At 44.6% G+C, this 12,754-nt stretch overlaps 1 protein-coding gene across 3 annotated transcripts; it reads left to right on the top strand.

Annotated features, from left to right (window-relative positions):
• The first annotated feature begins 992 nt into the window (after positions 1–992).
• CD59 (CD59 molecule (CD59 blood group)) lies at positions 993–8,718 on the top strand. Of its 3 annotated transcripts, none has more exons than XM_057408770.1 (4): positions 993–1,067; positions 5,236–5,308; positions 5,946–6,047; positions 7,189–8,718. In XM_057408770.1, the coding sequence occupies exons 1-4, from the start codon at positions 1,008–1,010 to the stop codon at positions 7,380–7,382; spliced, it is 429 nt and encodes a 142-aa protein (XP_057264753.1). In that variant the 5' UTR covers positions 993–1,007; the 3' UTR covers positions 7,383–8,718. The 3 variants fall into 3 exon arrangements, with proteins under 3 accessions (XP_057264753.1, XP_057264755.1, XP_057264754.1); XM_057408772.1 differs by lacking the exon at positions 993–1,067 and adding an exon at positions 2,802–2,891; XM_057408771.1 differs by lacking the exon at positions 993–1,067 and adding an exon at positions 3,369–3,537.
• The last annotated feature ends 4,036 nt before the right edge of the window (positions 8,719–12,754 follow it).

The following is a 12,754-nucleotide window of genomic DNA, read 5'->3' as shown; positions in this document are numbered from 1 at the left end:
GGACTCTTCTTGCCAGGACTTGAGCAATAATTGTGTGACCAGCCAGTTCTTCCTTTTGACACCCAGAATTAGTAGCTCCTGTGGGGAAAACCAGTTTATTCTGGTTCCAAGTGTTTCCATTATTGACTAGTTACTGCTCGTACAGAAAGCCTGGGGTTTTTGCAAGTCATGGTATTAGATTCTCCATGTGCTCATCTTAAGTGTCACGCAGCATTTGGATCTTCCACAGCGGTACAAGTGTTAACTGTGAGGGGAAAATATGTTTGTGCTGTAATGCTTTTTCTTCACAGAGTATTCATCATCTGTTTAAAGGATCAGTGAAAGAAGAATTCAGTTGGAACTGGACTTCATTCCAGTGATGTTGGGTGTGCTTAAGGACAGATAACTCTCATGGTTGGAGGCTTGCTTGGTACTGAACCAGGATCTGTTCTAGTTCAGTGATATCAGCTGAAAGTTCTGAGGCTCTACAGAAACACTCCCAACTCTTGGTAGTTTTCTCTGGGAGTGGTTCTCCCTTGGGATGTTAAAGAGGAACCATAATTACTGCTTACTGTGGAAGAAGCCAAGACACAGGACAATGTTTTTTCTCAACATCTGAGCACTGTGATGTGTGGGTGCAAGGCCCTGGGTCCAAGCACAGCTTGTCACAGGACTCCTTCCAACTGTGCATGTCTCAAATGAGAAGGTGACCGTGTAAGGGGAATGAAATGTTGTTATCGTACCAAACGTGTGTTTCTAACAGGAAAAAGGTGGTTCCATTGCTCCAGGAAGCTGTTCTAGCACATGGCTTATTGCCTAAAGCTACCAGCTGCAGTGCTGCTGCAAGCATTGGAACTCTTCATTATGTGCATTCGAAGTAGGGCTGGTGGTTCTCCTCACCCCACCCAAAACCAAAGCTCAAGCCAGCTTGGCATGAAAGAGAAGTGGATAAGAAAACAAGGAGAAAACAAGGCATCAGTTATATCTGCCAGCACAGTGGAAATCTTCACTGGGAAAGCAGGAGAGAAATGACTCGAGGTCCTGCGTTGGAAGAAGAGCACTTCACTGACCCAGCAGACAGGCAGCAGGTAGGTGTGCTGTGAATTGCCACCACAGTGTACCCAACACCTTGAACACTTCTGTGGTTGGTACCATATGTGTGTACATAGACTGAGATGTATCCATGTCATTCCCTTCAGCTGCCAAATTCAGGTTCAGCCTGAAGTTCTGTTGGCTTCTGACTCTCATACTGTGATACTGATGCTTGGTTAAGACTTGATGTTTCAAGCTACAATGAGCCTTGTTGAACATCTGTGAACTCAAAATATGGTTAAAACCATAGCACAGCCAACACAAATTCATATCTAATCCAGTTCTTTTTCTGTACCTGGAAAACTGGGTTTGTGGGCTTTTGCTGGCTGGATGCTTTAATGGGGAGAACTTTTGGCTACCATTTCCTTGCTGTGACTGCATCACATGAGAGGAAAAACAAGTGGTGTGCCAGCTAGTGGTAAATAAAACCAACCCCAAAGTTGCTGTGCAAGTTATTCTGGTGCTGGGTTTTTTTTCCTGTCATTGTTTCAAGGAATTTCTCATCATCTATGCAAGGAATGTGAGGTGGAAATACCATATATCGGTGATGATGGAGATAAATGTATCCTGCCTGGGAGGAGCTGACCCCAGATTTTGGGAAGGGAAAACAGGTGAATGTTCAGCTGTGGCTGAAGTTCCTCATTCCCAGTTCTTCAGTACAAAGTTTCCAAACTGAACTAATAAATTAAGGGGGGAGTTTAATATCGGGTCTTAATTGAGTGGATTGTCAGTAAGTTGCATATAACAACCCAAAGCATCTTATTCTGACATCCCTTTGCTTTTATTTATGGCTTAAACAGAGGTAAAACCCTAAAGACATATAGATCATAGACTGAGCTGACTGATAACTCAGTTGGGACATGCCAAGGGAGCGTGATTTGACACACCAAGGGAAGGTGGTTTAAGATCCCAGTGTTTCTGGGTTTATTTTAGGTTTAATGAATGGACTGGTACTTGTGGCAACAAAAATAAACCCAGAGCACCTTTTTAAGTACAACTGGTAGTTACAGGGATTTCATCTTGCACTCGAGCCTGCGCTCAATGTCTTTTTCTAGATAGTGCTGGTTATAATCTCTTAATACAGCAAAACCCACTTTGGGTGTTCTCAGTCACATTTCTGTTGCTCTCCAATGATTTTCCAGGTTGGGAATGTTTAGCAGTATTCAGCTACCTCTGGAGGAAACTGCCACTTTCCATTCCCGGTGCCTTCCTTTTGTTTGTTCTAAGACTCTTCATCATTTTCCTTAGCCCTGTCTATTAACTCGCACACTTATTTAACCACATCTGGGGATGTATGATGGGCACGGCCGCATCTTGCACTGGGAAGAAAGTAGTAGAAGGTAACGAGTGATTCTCATCAATCCCCCTAGCCTACTTCATTGCCCTGTCCACCTCAGGAGCAGTGGCCTACTGGCCATTGTGGTTCTGGGGCTGGAGTCACTGTGCAAGTGTTCACACACCGTGGAGACGAGGCCTCAGTGCCATGGGATAGTGGTGGCCTTGGCAGTGCTGGGGAACGGTTGATCCTAAAGGTCTTTTCCAGCCTGGCTGATTCTATGGTTCTACGCGAACCAGCGGCGCCGCGCACCGTTACCCCCAGCCCTGCGGCGTGCCCCTGCCTGCGGCCAACTTTGCACGGCCCGTGCGAGCCCCACGCGACGAGAGGTCGCTCCCGCCGCACGGCACCGCTCCTCCCGCACTGCCCGCGGCGCCAGGGCAGGGCCAAGGCCGCAGCTCCGCCCCGGGGCTGGCCCAGCCGGGCGCTGCAGACCGCCCCGCATCCCGTGCCCGGCAGGCAGAGCGGTGCTGGCCGGCAGCAGGTGAGGATGGGGCGGGCGGCTCCGGACCGGGTCGTGTCCCGGAGGAGCGGAGGAAGCCCGGTGCCCTTCGCCTTGTCGGGGCGCTGGGAGACTGGGGGCCAGCCCCCGTCTTGACGGGAGCCTACCAAGGGGAAACGGTGGTCAGGGGAGACGAGAGAGCAGAAGGACAAGTCCTCAGTGGGGATGAGCGGGGGGGGCGTGGGAAGTAGAGTTTTTCCTAGGAACTGGGAGGGGGGCATGTTTTGGGTGGAAATCTGCGTTTGTACCCATTAACCGGTGTGGCGGTGATGGTTTTCGTACAGGGGACTGCCCTCGGGTCTGAGTCACGGCGGTAGCACCGCAGTGCGCTAAGCGGGGCGGGCTGCGGCGGGGCTCCGGCCGTGGACCGGGACCGCGACCGCTGCGGGGGACCCCGGGGCTGGGGTAGTGGGGGGAAGTGGCTCTAAAAGAGCCGTGAGGAAGCCAGGCTGCATATGTGGGGCCCTTGCCGGCTGCGGGGTACCGCGGCAAGAGAAGCGGTGGCATCCCCAGGAGCTACCCCGGGCCCCCCGGGACCGCGGCTCCTGGTCCGGGTCGTCCTTCCCTTGCCTGCTTGAAGGTGCTGATGGAAGCAGCAGCCTGGTGTGTAACGGCTGCTGCCTCCCAGGTGGGACTGCAGAGAAATTCTGCTTCACAAGCAAGGCAGTAAGTCCTCCGCGCTGTTGCAGTTGTTATTTCTTGCTACGGAGACTGGTCAGATGCTCGAGTCAAAACAGCAGTTTAGAACATTCAGTTTAGGAATTGTTTTCTGTGTTGTTTCTTTTAAGCCACGTTGTGAATTTCTGTTTCTCTCTCTATATATGCACTTTTTTAGAGCCCAAATTTCATTGTCTCATCTCTGAAGTAAAAGAAAAATTTACCCATTTCACAGAAAATGGATAGGTTGAATTACTCCTGACAACGCTCTTGTGTTGGCTGCGATGCTTTTTATTAATCTGCCTTCTGTTTTTTCTGGTGATGATTTGGTTTGGCTAAAAGACAAACCCAGTTTAATCTGCTGACACCACTGGGTGCCTGAGGGCTCCTGAAAGATGGAGAGGTTCCCAGCATGATGCTGGTTGTCGTCCAGGATGGCTCTTGCTTTAACCACCAGACTAACGGCCCTCCTGCAGATTCACGTCACTGTGGGATGAGCCTCTGGTCTGGAAAAGGCTTCTCATAGAGTTGTTTACCCCAGAAAAATCACCTCATCCTGAACATTATGGTTTTGTTTTTCTTGGTTTTCCTGCTCGACAGTAGGTTGTACAGACAGGAAAATGTCAGTGGTTTTGTTTGTTGGGTGGGTTGCTGTTTTGGGGTTGTTTTTTTGGCCAGTAACAGAATTAACTACTTAAGGTTGAGGATTTCAGTTTTATTTTATTATGAAAACATTTTTTTTTAAGCCCACAGTCAGTCTTCTGGGAGGAAAAAGCTCCATCCCAGCATGGTTATGGTCGGCCGTGCCAGACTCTAACTGCATGTAGAAATAGCTTCAAGTGGTACTAACAGGGTCAAAGCAGTGATGTGGCTGTATCACTGCAGTTTTATAGGTGAATCATGTTACCTGAATGTCTTTAATCCTTTTGGACTTCCAAACCCACTAGGGCTTTGAAGACAAACATCAAATCATGTCCTTTCAGCACAAGTATGGTCCTTCTTGCCCTCTCAGCCTCCTGTATCTGCTCTATACATGGTCTGAATAGCCTGTTCTTTGCGACAGCAGAGATATTTTAGTAGTATGATGACAGTAATTGTGGAGGACTTGAGCTATGGCTGCAGTTACTTGGTGGGTTATTGCATGTGTTGGTCCCCCAGTGAAAGGGAGAAATTTGGGGAGAGGAGAGGCAAAACACCCCTTAATACAGACAAATCCCTTGCAACCCCATGAGAGAGAAGAAAGGAGGCCAGCCTGGCTCCAGGGTTATGGGAATTGCTGTGAAAGAAAAAAGTATTTGAGACCTAAATGGTCTTTTATGTTATTAAGTGCATTTGTAGCTCTTAGAAATAAAAAGACCTGTTGAATGGTGTAATCAAAGGGAGAAGGAGACCCATCTGTAGCCTGTCAGGGCTCAAATCTCAGCTCTTGAGACAAAAATACTGTTCTCAGAATAAAAACCTTCTCTTGTAAAGTGCAGTTATGTTTCTGTCTTTCCTTTCACTGGTTTTCCTGGCCAGTTCTCCATTGAATCAAGTCTTTAACCCTCAGTTCCTCACTATGTATTTTGCTAGTTTCATGTGCCTTTTGAATGGAATGTGTAACGTATTCCATCGTTACATGTTTGTTTGTTCCATGCCTTTATGCCTGTTATTTATGCCTTCATATTAGGGAAGAATCATGACCAAGATGAACTGCATCCTGGTGACCGCCTGCATTGTCCTGATTGCTTTTTGTACTTCTGGTGAGTACAAGGGAGCTACTTTCCTGATGTAACGTTGTTACAGGGGCTGAGGAAATCATGGAAAAAATAAACGGGGCAGCCTGGATCATTTAATACCGCTTTGGGCAACGACAGTAACTGTCAAAGTAGGGCTTAGTTTCTGTTGCTGGGTGTCTTTGGTCAGAAGAATCAGGTGCTGAATATGTTGCTGCTTAATATGGCAGCAGACCATTGTTTTGCAGCTGGAAGGGTCAGTTCCTGTTGTGTGTGTTGAAAATGTGGTGTATGGCAGGAGAGAAATGAGGTGGAATAAAAAAGGGGTAGAATAAAGCTGCTGGAAGTGTCTCTTGTCTGTCCTTTTGGAAAAGGCAGGATTTAAGAGTAGATAAAAGAAGCAAATACATTGCTCTGCAGGCACATGAAGGTAAGTGAGTTTAAAGATGATGTAAGTGCAGGCTTCAAAAATCTTCCTTTCAGAACTGCCAGTCTCATTTGTACACTGACGAAAGCTGGTGAATTTTAGCTTAAGCCTTGGGTTTAACAACCAGGCATACGTTTTGTGACAGATGCAGAGAGTGATTATTCTCTTTTCCCTTTTTAATGCTGCTGCAGTCTCAGTCCTTCATTATTCAGTAAAGGTAAACCCTTGTCTCCTTAGGTTATGCCTTAAGGTGTTACCACTGCGAGAACAGCCCTTCCTTGTGCAAGACCAATAGTACTTGCTTAGCAACTGAAGATACTTGCTTGCAGATGAAATTCGGTATGTATCCTGCAGCCCTAAAATAAACATGGTTATATCAGTTTTCATTGCCTCTATGCTTCTAATCTGGCCTTAGCACGCATTTCTTATCCTTGCTCAAAAGATGGTTGTGAATGTTTTTGAGGGTCATGCTTATATCCAAGCAACTGATAAATAAGATGATGATTTAGCTGATTTATACTTGGACAGGCATATACAAGGATAGCTTTATATCCAGAATTAAAACAAAACTACAAAACAAACCATGAGGAAGATGGTCAAGGATATTCGGGGTGTAGAGTTAATGTTCTTGTTAAATAACATTTCAGTAGCTCTTTTACTGCCAGTGACAGGAGTTTCATTGGAAAAATGGAAGTACCAAGTCAAGTGCAATAATCTCTTGCTTCCCCAACTGGTTTCCTCTGCTCTAGAAAGATGCTTGGCTGGCTTTGGACAGTGGGAGTCAGTATGGAATGGGACTGCTCCATTCCCTGGGATGGTCCCTCGTAAAGCTCATGACTTGGCATTGAGAAAGGAAGCTTCTAATGTGCCTGGACCAGGATGCTGCTCCATGCTGCTTGCAACCTAAGAGATTTTCTCTTTTTGCTGTTTCCCGTGAGCTCAATCTGTTTTCTAGCACTCAGCCTGTCCATTGTTGGAGTCACGAGTTGTGTACTTGAGGTGTCAAGCTGGGGGAGATGGAAGATGAGCTGCTTGATTTGTGGTGTCCAGGGAAATGAGTGAGAAAGGCGAGGGCTCTTCAAGCTCTCTCTTCACATATTGCTTCTGGAAATAGCACTGCTCAGATCCGATGGGATTTGTTTTCAGAACAAAAACTAACTTGAGTTATTGAGTTTTGTGGAGGGAGAATGGCCATGCTGTAGGACAATGCAAGAACAGTGCAAGTTGAGCTAGATGGTGCTAGACTGTCCATCTCTGTCAGGAGCCCCAGAGCAGGCATCACTCAAACTCCCCCCTGTATCACCCAGCTGGTCATTTGGGCTGAATTGGTAGCACTGGTTAGCTTGAGGTAGAAATCTTTCTCAACCTATGGCTAAAAGATATCTGAGAGGCAGAACCATGCGCTTGTAGGCAGTGATTCTCTGTCCCAAACCTACTATTGTTTTCAATATTCTTTTAATCTGTTTAATTTCTTTTGTAGGTAAATTGAGAACCTCCTCCTGCTGGAAGGCATCCCAGTGCAGTATGAATGATATTGCTGAATTCTTCCAGTTGGATAATTTTGATTTCTTTTGCTGCCAACACGACTTGTGCAATGAGAGTGCAATTCCTGGGCTTAACAAAGCAGCCTTCAGTATTGCCTCTGTACTGACCATGTTCTGGATGCTCCTGTAACAATCCTCATTTCTATGCTGTACTTTCAAGCTGAAATTACACTAAATCATTACTCTTTTCTGAATTGTACTTCTCACATTTGCAGTTCCTAACAGTGGGCAGAAATATTCCCTTTTAATTTTAAATGCTCTTTCCTAAGGTTCTATCTGTTAAATCGTTGTCGTTATTCACGGGAAGGAGATTTAGCTTGTTACCAGTTACAATGAATTCAGGTATTTTGGCCTGCCCTATTCATGGGGGAAATAACTTGCTATGAAGTAGTGTTATCTTGTGGAGAGCCCTGGTAAACTTCAGTGGGTGATGTGAGAGGGAAGGAATACTCTTAAGTTTAATGCTGAAAAACTATTATTTCTTACCATCCCATAAATTGTAATTATTGCAGTGGATTTGCCCTCAGCACAAGAAGTGTTGGATCATTAAGTATAAACTTGCTTCAGTCTTCATGATGAGGATGGGAATATTTAGTTTCAAGTGATATAGGCTCTTTGTTCCTGTCACTGTAATGTTTTTACAAGACAATGATACGACCTTGTGAGCACTGTTTATTTTGGGAGAAAGCATCTACATTTCTTAAACCAAAACCAAAATAATGCTGTAAGTGAGAAACACTCTTTTTCTATTTCGGCAAGCGTGCAGACAACATGTGCCAGCTTCTTTTTGAGTATTTTTTTCCCCCTTATACTTTATCCATGTCTAAGATTTTAAGTAAGCATGTGCTTTGCATGCTTATTGGTACACTGAAAATGATTTCTAAAATGCTAAGGAACTGAAGTGGCAGATCTAGTTTATTTTCCCCACACATAACCCTTCAAGCTCTCACCTAAGAGTATTAAACAAAACCTTGCAGAACTTTCTATTTTGACCTTTATGCAACACTATAAATGCCAATGCAAACTTGACATGTATTTATATAGCATGAATAAAACCCGCTCAGTTTGTATGTGTAAGGGGTCTGGAGCTGAAATACTCTGTAATTGCTCTGCCTCAGAGGTAGACACAGAGCTTTGACACTCCTCTGGTATTTAGGGACCCTCTCAGTCAGGTACACTGCCAGGTTCTCCTTTTTGTCTTCTGGAGCTCTTGGCATGTCCCTGCAGGAGTTGTGGTCCATTCCCAGTGAGATATTCTCTTCCCGAGGACCCCTGCTTGTGCTGTGCAGGGTGCCAGCAACACCAGTTCGCCATAACAAGGGTGTTACTCCAAATCCACAACGTATTCTGCAATGTATCTTTTGGTTAAGCTTCTGTTAGCTATGAAAGTATTCTGGGCTATCTCTGATCACTCAAAATACATAAGTCATACTGTCTTTGATTAATAAAAATGTGAAAAAAGAAAATGTGGAGAGCGTGGTTATTTGTCAGCACTTCCAGCTATGTACAGGTGTGCTCAGTTTTGGTAGTGGTTATTTGATTTAGGAGCTGCTTGATGGAAAAAGGGGTCATGGTTTTAAACTAAAAGAGGAGAGATGGATGCAGGCTGGACACAAGGAAGAAAGAAGGAAATAGTCCCTGATTTCCCATTCTTTTTGTCCTTACATCTTTTTGGTTCCATCTGGTTAACAAAAGCAGACCCTTAGAAGACAGTAAGTTGTGCACAGTGGCTTTTTCCACTAAGGCACCACCATTTGTTACTACCTCTTGTTCATTTGAGATGAAAAAGTGGTATTAAAGCACCGACTCAATATAGAGTTGGGGGGAGGTTTGTAGCAGAGAAGGTATCTTGTGTTAGACGAGCTGATAAATTCCTTATGTTTAAACCATCCCAGTTGCACCATTTTTGCTCTATTATGTTGTCAGTGTCTCTCTTCTGATGGTTGGCACTTTTAAACCTGTTTAATTGCATACATAAAATATTCTTTTTTCTTTTTAAGAAGGGCAAAAAGAAGCTCTATTTTGCCTCTGAGAATAGCTTGAATAGTTTTGGTATTTGGTTTTTGGTAGCCTTGAACACTTGTCTAATCTATCCTATTTCTCCTTCCTTTCTCTTCTAGAAGCAGCTTGAGCAATGAATCCTTGTAGTTTGCACTGTAGAAGGCCACTTCTTTTACAAAGATTAGTAGGAATGTTGTTTGATTCTCCTGGGGAGAATGCATGTGGCACAGGAAAAGAATTTTTCTATGATAGCAAACAATTTCTAAAGAAATATGACTAGATTTCAAGTGGAAAAATATCCCTTGTGTCCCTCTCCTGGGAAAGGCAGATTAATTATGTAGGCTGAAACACATCTCATGCCATTTACAAGCTGAATGGTGATGCAGGGTTTCACGGTTTGCTATATATTTGTGTCTTCTGAGCCTGCATGGCTGCCTGGTGAGCTCTGTCCTGCAGAAAAAGCTGAACAGTGACTGCTGCTTGAACATTGGCACTTCTCCCAGGGTTGCTGTGTTACATCCAGATTTGATGGCTAGACCTCAGAGATGGGGAACCAGAGCCATCAAGACCTTAGATCAAACACAGTTCCATTTAGTGACAGTAAGACACTGTAGTACAGGGTACCAGGGGTCAATTCTACATATTAGTATCACATCAGTGCAAATAGTGGGTTTGCTTTATGTTTGCAAATGCTTTAAAGACAGCTCCAGCTTTGCTCTGAGCTACAAACAACCCTCATTAGGTTGTTAGAAATTTTCCTGTAGCAGTAACTGGTCATTTGTGTGTGTAGCCTTGGTCCAGTGTTGTGACTGTTCACTTATCTGTCCCTGTTCTGACATTAGTGATTTTTTCACTCTATATAACAGTGGGGCTAATGTGTATGATAATGTCTTGCCTCTTATTTATACCTAACTATAGCACTGGTTTTGGATAGACTGGAATTTCTCTCTTTTCTGGTTGTGACAACTAATTGCCAGAAATTGAAGGACTGGTGGGAAATCTCAGAATGCTGAGGCTGGAAGGGACCTCTGGAGGTATCTGGTCCAAACCCCTGGGCTCAGGGAGGGGATCTAAAACCAATTATCCAGGACCATGTCCAGGTGGCTTTTGAATATCCCAAAGTGCTGAGCTCAGGAGAAGGAACACTCTCCCTGACCCACTGGCAATACTTTACTTCATGCAGCCCAGGGTACTGTTTGTCTTCCCTGCAGCAAGGGCACATTGCTGGCTCATGTTTAATTTGGTGTTCACCCGGATACTTTTCTGCAAAGCAGCTTTCCAGCTGGTCAACCCCTAGGATGTGCCACTGCCTGGGTCATTCCCAGTCTTTGGAGTGGGTGTCATAAAATGGCGCTTGAACCCCAGGGACTCCCAGGTTTAGGTCATCCTCACTGGGACATGCCAGGGGTTTTGTGTGGTTTAACTGTGTCCTGCAAGCTACAGGATAATGCAAAATATCTTCAAGGTGAACTGCTGCTATGCAAGTGTGTTTGTCTCTCTGCAGTGAGTGCTGGGTAACTTGCCACTATTGTGTGGGTTTGGCTTTTAGTTTGTTTTGTAATTATGTAAATGATGTGCTCTGCTTTGAATTAGTGGCATGACTAAGACCTCATCCTTAGCTCTGTACCTTTGAGCATGCTTTTTTTGCCAACACACATAATTACACTAATGCCCATCTAATTAGCAAAGACTCTTAATCAGGGACTCTTCATCAAGAACTTTAGTGATAGGACAAAGGGTAATGGGTTTAAGCTTAAACAGGGGAAGTTCAGATTAGATATAAGGAAGAAGTTCTATACTGTGAGGGTGCTCAGGCACTGGAGCATGCTGCCCAAAGAAGTGGTAAATGCTCCATCACTGGCAGTATTCAAGGCCAGGCTGGACAGAGACTTGGGCAACATGGTTTAAAAGTGTGAGGCATCACCTTGGAACTACGTGATCTTAAGATCCTTTCCAACACAAACCATTCTATGATTCTATGACTATTCTTCCCTGCATCTGCTTCTCAATATTCATTGCTCTGGTAACCACGAATCGCTTTTCTGGGGATGGGAGTGTGTGTGTGTGCAGTTTAACAAAGGAGTTATTTTTCCCTATAGGAACAAGATGGAGCCAGAAGATGTAAGCTGCAGTAGCAGCAAGCAGCATGTGCAGAAATTTGTTCTTGTGATCTGTCTTTGCCATTAATTCCTCCTTCAGTTTCTCATCCTGCTTTCTGCTTCTGCGTGGTGGTGACTGCAGGGAGCTGTCAGGTAGCTGTCAAGGTTGTCCTTTGACTTGAACTTGGGTGTGGAGAGCTTGGAAGCCTTGTGGTACTGGGGGGAATGTAGGGCTGATATACCTGGTTGGTAGGGATTTTGCTTTATCCTGTCTCAAGACCTTCTCACTCATCAAACTAAGGTGGGATGGCTCTGCTATTTCAGGATTCAGGAAATTGTGAAAAGAAGCAGATGCATGGGAAAAAACAGATAAGAAGAGCAAGCAATTTCCTCCCACTGCTTGTTGCAGTGAGAGGAAGGAGGAGGCTGACCAGCAAGAAGCTTTTATTTTGTCAAAAGAAGGAGGAATTGCTAACATAATAAAGTAGTCCCAATAGAGAACTGCATGTTAAGTAAGTCACTATTGCACTAACTGAGGCATCTGGATACTGCTGTTACCTAATATTAAATGCAGTGTTGCTCCAGCTGGAAGAGAGTTTGACGTGTCTGGATCTCTACATGTCCAAGGGGCTTGGATCTAGGGTTGGCTTCATAGCGGGAAAGTTAGGCTGCAGTCTGGGTCTATACATCCAAGCCAGTGTTATCTGTAAGAGACCCATGTGTTTGGGCAGAAACTAGTACTCTGCTTACTGACCTGATAAAACAATGTCAGGGTTGCACTAGTGGGACATTCTGCATTTAAGGAAGGGAGAAGAAAGCATCTAATTGGCTGTGGTATCTGTGGAAGAAGCAGGTTGTCATTTCCACTCTCATCTTTCCAAGAATAATTTATACATTGGGATAAAATAAAGACCTGCAGATGATATTATCTCTATGGGTTTATATGCTGTATCTCTTATTGTCATATGACAACTTACAGCCTCGATAGAACTGTTTTGGAGCCTAAGAAAGGGAAAGCTGAAACATGTTTTTGATTTCTTTCACTTTAGTGGAATGAATGAAGAAAAATGTTTGGAGCAATGTTTCAGAAAAGAAAGCTTTCTGAAAGGTGAAACTAATTCTGGAGAGTCAATTAAGATGATGATACAGGTGCAAACATGAAGCAACAGAGATCTAAACACAGCATGTTCCCTCAGGCAACTCTGTATGCACATCCCCATACAGGAGAGCTAAAAATTCTGTAATCCTTGCCTCCTGCAGACCACAGGGCAGGCTCCACTCAGAGACCAATTTTTTATGTGTAAGCCTTCTATATTGATGTCTTTTTGCATCCACCTTCTGCTTCTGCTGCTCTTGGTTTTACCTCAAAGCCCCGGGTATTTATTTGGCCGTGGGTGAGGAC

This window comes from Pezoporus wallicus, unplaced genomic scaffold (assembly GCF_028554395.1).
Source record: "Pezoporus wallicus isolate ANWC-B61680 ecotype Strahan unplaced genomic scaffold, APGP_CSIRO_Pwel_v1 contig_6382, whole genome shotgun sequence".
In the NCBI taxonomy this organism is placed as follows: domain Eukaryota; kingdom Metazoa; phylum Chordata; class Aves; order Psittaciformes; family Psittacidae; genus Pezoporus; species Pezoporus wallicus.
Note: the sequence above shows the minus strand (reverse complement) of the source record. Positions and strands in the feature narration are given on the sequence as shown.